The following is a 6000-nucleotide window of genomic DNA, read 5'->3' as shown; positions in this document are numbered from 1 at the left end:
ATCGCCTCCATGGCCCTACTGCCTCCACAACCTCTTCTCCCCTGTTACAGAAATCTGAGGTGGGGAGACTCCCTTTGTTCAAACAGGCACCAGAGACAGTGGAGGATTGAAGTAGTTTATTACGCCAGCGGGCTCAGCTGGACTCATTTCCCAAGTTTCTTACAAAATTTATAGGTTCCTCAGCATCATACCTTAGCTAGTACAGCATTGGTGGGTTGAAATTGCAGCCTACGTGTCTTAGGACCACACTTCCAATGGTCGGAGGGCCTGGTGTGATTGTAGAAGAGATACCAAGGGCAGATTTACTAGGACAGATTTATGACTGGAGTTTACAGAAGCAGAACTTAGGACTTCTTCCCTCCCTAGACAAGATAACAGTGGGCAGCTGCTTCACTCGTTAACTGGGAGCAGCCACTTTTCAAGGTCTGTGTTGGGAGGTGGGGTCTGCTTCTCTTTGTCCCTGATGGCGGCCGTATTTCCTCTACAAAACTCCACACTCCACCACGGCTTTTCACTACAGCCCACCTGCTTTGGTAGTCCCTGGGAAAGGTCAAACATACTCTGTCTTATGGATTCTCCTCTAAGTTTCCCTCTGATTTAAAGGGCCTTCCCCAGATACCCACATAGCTCCATCCCTCACTCCCTGCTGTTCTCTTCTGTGTTCAGTCTCATTGGAGACGCCTTCCCTAAACATGTCAACTCCTGCCCCCTCCACTCCCTTTCTCTTTCCTAGGATCTCTTGCTCTCCGTAGAAAGAGTGTACCGGGCCAAGACCAAACACTCAAATCACACCAAAGGCCTTCAGAAAGTTTATGGAAAATGCATATTTTGAAGAATGATACCTGAATTTCAAAAGTTATTCCACCCAAAGAAACTTTTATCTCTCATTTTCCACACACTTTCTGAAGTACCCTCCCATACACAGAATAACTTACATATCAATAATGGCAGTGTTCTTCAGCGTAAGCCGTGAGAAGTTTGAACGAACCTCAATACAGGTATCCCCAGTGGCCTACAACTCTGCCTGCTTCAATGTAGACTTCATAAACAGAGAATAAAGAATGACAAAATAGCCAGAGGGAATGAACATAAACAAACCTAGCTCAAAACCACTTTGAAAGATTTATTTATTTGAAATAAAGACTGAGAGGGAGAGAGAGAAAGAGGTGGGAAGGAGAGAGAAAGAGAAAAACAATCTTCCATCCTCTGGCTCACTTCCCTAATGGCCACAACACTCAGGTCTGGTCCAGCCTAAACCAGGAAGCAGCAACCCTTTCTGGGTCTCCCATGTGGGTGGCAGAGGCCCAAGTACATGGGTCATCTTCCCAGGCACATTAGCAGAGAGATGGATGGCAATCAGAGCAGACAGGACTTGAATCAGAACGCTGATAAGGGATGCCGGCCTCAAAACCAGTGGTTTAACCAGCTGTGCCACAACACCAGCCCCATAACCATTTTTTTAAAATACTTTTTAAAAAAGTATTCTATTTTAAAAAGTATACTATTTTAAAAAGTATTCTGGGGCCTGCGCTGTGGTGTAGTGGGTAAAGTCGCTGTCTGCAGTGCCCGCATCCCTGGTTCAAGTCCACATCCCCGGTTCAAGTCCCGGTTGCTCTGATTCTGATCCAGCTCTCTCCTATGGCCTGGGAAAGCAGTGGAAGGTGGCCCAAGTCCTTGGGCCCCTGCACCCACGTGGGAGACCCGGAGGCTCCTGGCTCCTGGCTTCAGATTGGTTCAGCTCCAGCCGTTGCGGCCATCTGGGGAGTGAACCAGCAGATGAAAGACCTCTCTCTCTCTGCCTCTCCTCTCTCTGTGTAGCTCTTTCAAATAAATAAATAAATCTTTACAAAAAAGTATTCTAAGGACATTTACTACCTTCCATGTATACTAGCATATTTAGATGTACTTAATAAATATTTTATTCTTATTTCTGACTGTTTTATCACTTTTTCACATTATATTTATTCCAGACATCGATCTTGCGTTAAGAAAGTTTCTGAAACTCTATATTCCAGCTATATGTTAAACCAGGTATTATGTTAAAAATAATGCATTTCAAATAGTCCAATCTAAAGGCAGCTCTTTGCCAAAGCAATTCTACAATTTTCTATTTTCATTTGCACGTCATTACTCATTCTCCCACACTGCACTCAGGGAACCACTACAATTATGCTAATACTCACAGCAATAGTAGCTAATGTTTATGAGAACTTTTTGTGCTAAGGCCCTTCCTGAAGTCTGTGCATACATTATCGGGTTTTGTTCGTATCACCAGAAATCAATGTTACACATTCATGTATATTAATCAACTCTAAATTATTTTCTGTTGCTGGCCCAAGGCTCAAACCCCCAACCCCGCCCCCAGCTCTACTACCTGCATCGGGCTCCTGCCCACTTTCTCTTTTCTGCCACCTGCAGGCATCCCCCTTTCCAGGGGAGCCAGGAGCGCTCCTTCCCCTCCCACTTGCTTTGCCATGGGAACCGCGAAAGCCACCGTTTCCCCACATCCCTTGCCCCGCCCCCTGCCCCCCGCCCCCCTCCCCTCCCTGAAGGCAATCTGGCTCGCACCAGATCTGACGCCGGGCTACGCGACCTGCACATGGGGCTGCCTAGCAACAGTGCCGCCCAATCAGAAGCGCGCCGGGCAGGGGACCAGGCGAGCGAGTAGGTGCGCGCGAGTAGGTGCGCGCGCACGCGTTACGTTTTTACGGCAGATAAACCGCGCCAACAGTCTCTCCTGAGCCGCGGTGGAATAGCAGTCGCCCTGAAAGCGCGCGGTTTTTGGGCTCCCGGCTTTGGGACAGGGAAAACTAGCTTCTGGGACTGAAGAGGGTACAGAGTTAGCTCACGATGTCTGACGAGTCAGAACAGCCTCAGGAAGGCCCCTCAGGTGCCGGACTAGATTGGTCGAATCTTGAGAGAAATCGGGCTGGGGTCCCGGGAGGGGTGATTCGAAGGGCTCGTGGTCAAGGGTGCATGTCCTGGATCCAGAAAGTTCTAGAACAGATAATAGATTCACCTCTCAAGTGGGTCACCCCAAAGGAGGTGGCTTTTGTCAGCGTGCTGGCCGTCCAAAGATACCTGTTAGAGGAGGAGCCAAACGACACGGTGCGCGGGGGGCCCCTGTACTGTTACGATGTGACCATCTCGGACGGGGTATATCAGGAAAAGTGCTACCTAGACCCGAGCCTGAACTCTCTTGTTTATAAAAATATTCTTAAAGTTGGCATAGAAATGAAAATTTCCAGAGTCTCGTGTCTTTACAACGAGAAAAGATTAGGCCAGGGGATCTTGTGCATCGATAACGTCCAATGTGGGCGGACTTTGGACGCGATTTCTTTAGAAACTCCCTTCAGAAATAGAGCGCATGGGGTCAAACCCGAGAGGCCCTTGAGGGGCGGGAAGAGTCATTACCTGGCGCTGTGGAATAACGAAGACCCCTACGGAGATATCTGGTTAACTGACAAGCAGCCCAAGGAACACAATTTTACAAGTAAGTAATTGGAGGGAACGACGGGGGGTGGGGGGTGGGGTAAAACGGAATTTGCGGATGTTTGGCTAAGGGAAAAAGAAACGAAGGCGCTTTTTGTGGTGTTAATTACAAGCCTGGAGTGGTAGTAGACAAATTTTCTTCCGTGAGGAAGAGAGAGATGCTATGCTAATGACATTTGCGCAGCTCCTGTATTGGTTTGACCGCAAAGTGGCCATTCAGGAGGTGTCTGACTACATCTTAAATTCCAGCTGGCGCACGTACTGATGTGGAAGTCATTATTCCTCAGGTACCCGTTATCCATTTGGATACGGTGGAATTATTGTTTCGTTCACGTTTCAGTCATGGAAAGCGCGCCTTGTGTCCGTTGAACAGTCTATAGATTTGATTTTTGAATAAAAGTTTTAAATATTTCCAGTTTTGGCATGTGTTAGCTCTTCATTCAAAAAGGATGTTCTGTGATGTATTCCTTAATAATTTGCTTTATTCAAAACACCAGTTTTATGTCTGGGTGTCACAGTTGCGTAAATATCGCTTTCTGAATGTGGGATTTTGTGGGAAGGCTGGGGATTCTCGTTTTCCTATTTCTTATTGTTTAGCATGACTGGTTCTGATCTGAGAAGTGCAATTTTTCCGTGTCAGAAGTAGGAAGTCAAACCTGAAAATGCCAGCTCCTCATCAACTGCTTTAAAATGCCTTTTCTCCTATAAGACATGGAATTAAAGGGGAATGGTAGTGCTGTGGGTATAAACACATATGCAGCAGGGAGGAAATAAAATATAAAAGAGAAAATAAAAAATGGAAGGAGAAAGATTATCATTTTCTACACTTATTGCTTCTAGTCCTTTTTTTTTTGTTATGTTGTCACGGTGTTAAGTCGTAGATGGCTTTATTAAGATGGATAACCTCAACAAACTTGAAAATGAAAGAAGGACTGGCTTAAGAAAGATGCAATTGTAGTCATATTCACTTATAAGGAGGAAAAGATGTTATAGAAATCTGTGGCCAAGGATGATTTAAAATGTAAAAGCAAAATGGTTCTTTCCCGAATAAAATACTGGATTAATTTTATCTCAAATGTGGAATAAGGCAATTGTGCATTATTACTCTAAATATTGATCTGTTTTGTTTTTAGAATTGAATATGTAAGTGAAAAATTGGTGCCCTAGGAGAAGAATTAAAAGGGAATACTGAAATAATAGTATTTTAGTTTGTTCTGATTGTGAAAGTAAGATCTATTCATTTATCAAAACCATATTTTTATTACAAAAGGCAGTGTCCATGTGCTAAATAAAAATCCAAACTGTTTATTTCAAAATATAGTGGGTTAAAAATGTGAGACCCAAGTATAGTAAAACACTGGTGGCAAAGTCTGTTGTTCAACTGTGAAATTCTTTTGAGTTTACTGTATGTTTAACATTGTTAATAAAATTTTGGCATGTAGTGAAAAACCTTTTTCACATTTACTCATGCCTTTAACTTACCTCTCGAAATTCCAGACTGTCAGTAGTTTGGTTTGTATCTTAAAAAAAAAAAAAAAAAGACATCTTTCATTTATATCTGTACATACAGTATTCCACAGCATAGATGTCTGATAATTCTATAATCATGTCCCTGTCATTAGATAGTTCATAACTTCAGGCAAAATTAATTTTTCATATTAGAAAACTGTGCTGAAATCATTAGGATATATGCATATTTTTGTTGATTTGAATTTTACTTTTGAGTGGATGGATTTTTAGAAGTGAACTTGCTAGCTTAAAAGATATTTGAATTTTTTGAATTTAATAGATATTGACAAGTCATCTTCAGAAAAGGTTATGTTAATTTACATTCACCAATATATGTCTGAGTGTGCCCATTTCCCCATATCTTACTGATTTTAAATTATATTTAAAATCTTTTTTTTTCAATCATGGAAAGCGCGCCTTGTGTCTGTTGAACAGTATATAGATTTGAACTTTGAACATAAGTTTTAAATATTTGTAGCTTGGCATGTACTAACTCTTCATTCAAAAATATGTTCTGATTATGAATTTTATTAATTCAACCTATTTTTATTAATTTAATTAATTTAAACAATTAGTTTAAAGAATTTTTATTTTACTAATTTAAATAGTTTATTTAAATAATTTGTTTGTTAATGAGTATTGAATCTTAGTGTGTTTTGTACTTCAAATTTTTTTCTCCCATTCTGTTCCTTTTCTCTTCATTTTGTTTATAGCCCACTTTTGTGCTTTTGAAACTTTTTATTAAGATACAACTTGCACACAGCAAAGTGAAAATTTTTAAAATACAATTTGATAAGTGTTTACATTTGTACACATGTGTGAGCACCCATAATCAAGATGTAGAACATTTCAAGCACTCTGGATGACTCCCTCATAGTCCTTTCCAATCAATACATTCCCTGAATGATAACTCATACTGTGACCTTAAAGGTATCTTTTTAAAATCGAGGTTAGTTCATGGCACTCTCCTGCCTGAATCTCTCCAGTGGCTTCCCCTCT

At 41.8% G+C, this 6000-nt stretch overlaps 1 protein-coding gene across 2 annotated transcripts in view; it reads left to right on the top strand.

The window, feature by feature from the left end:
- The first annotated feature begins 2632 nt into the window (after positions 1-2632).
- Positions 2633-6000, top strand: part of RADX (RPA1 related single stranded DNA binding protein, X-linked) — an 81042-nt gene continuing 77674 nt past the window's right edge. For both annotated transcript variants that reach the window (XM_002720172.5, XM_089324700.1), the window contains exon 1: positions 2633-3493. In XM_002720172.5, the coding sequence (XP_002720218.2) occupies positions 2851-3493 (643 nt within the window). In that variant the 5' untranslated portion in view covers positions 2633-2850. The remainder of the gene's footprint in view (positions 3494-6000) is intronic.

Source organism: Oryctolagus cuniculus, chromosome X, assembly GCF_051225735.1.
Source record: "Oryctolagus cuniculus isolate XC-2025 breed Fujian yellow rabbit chromosome X, ASM5122573v1, whole genome shotgun sequence".
Lineage (NCBI taxonomy): Eukaryota > Metazoa > Chordata > Mammalia > Lagomorpha > Leporidae > Oryctolagus > Oryctolagus cuniculus.
Note: the sequence above shows the minus strand (reverse complement) of the source record. Positions and strands in the feature narration are given on the sequence as shown.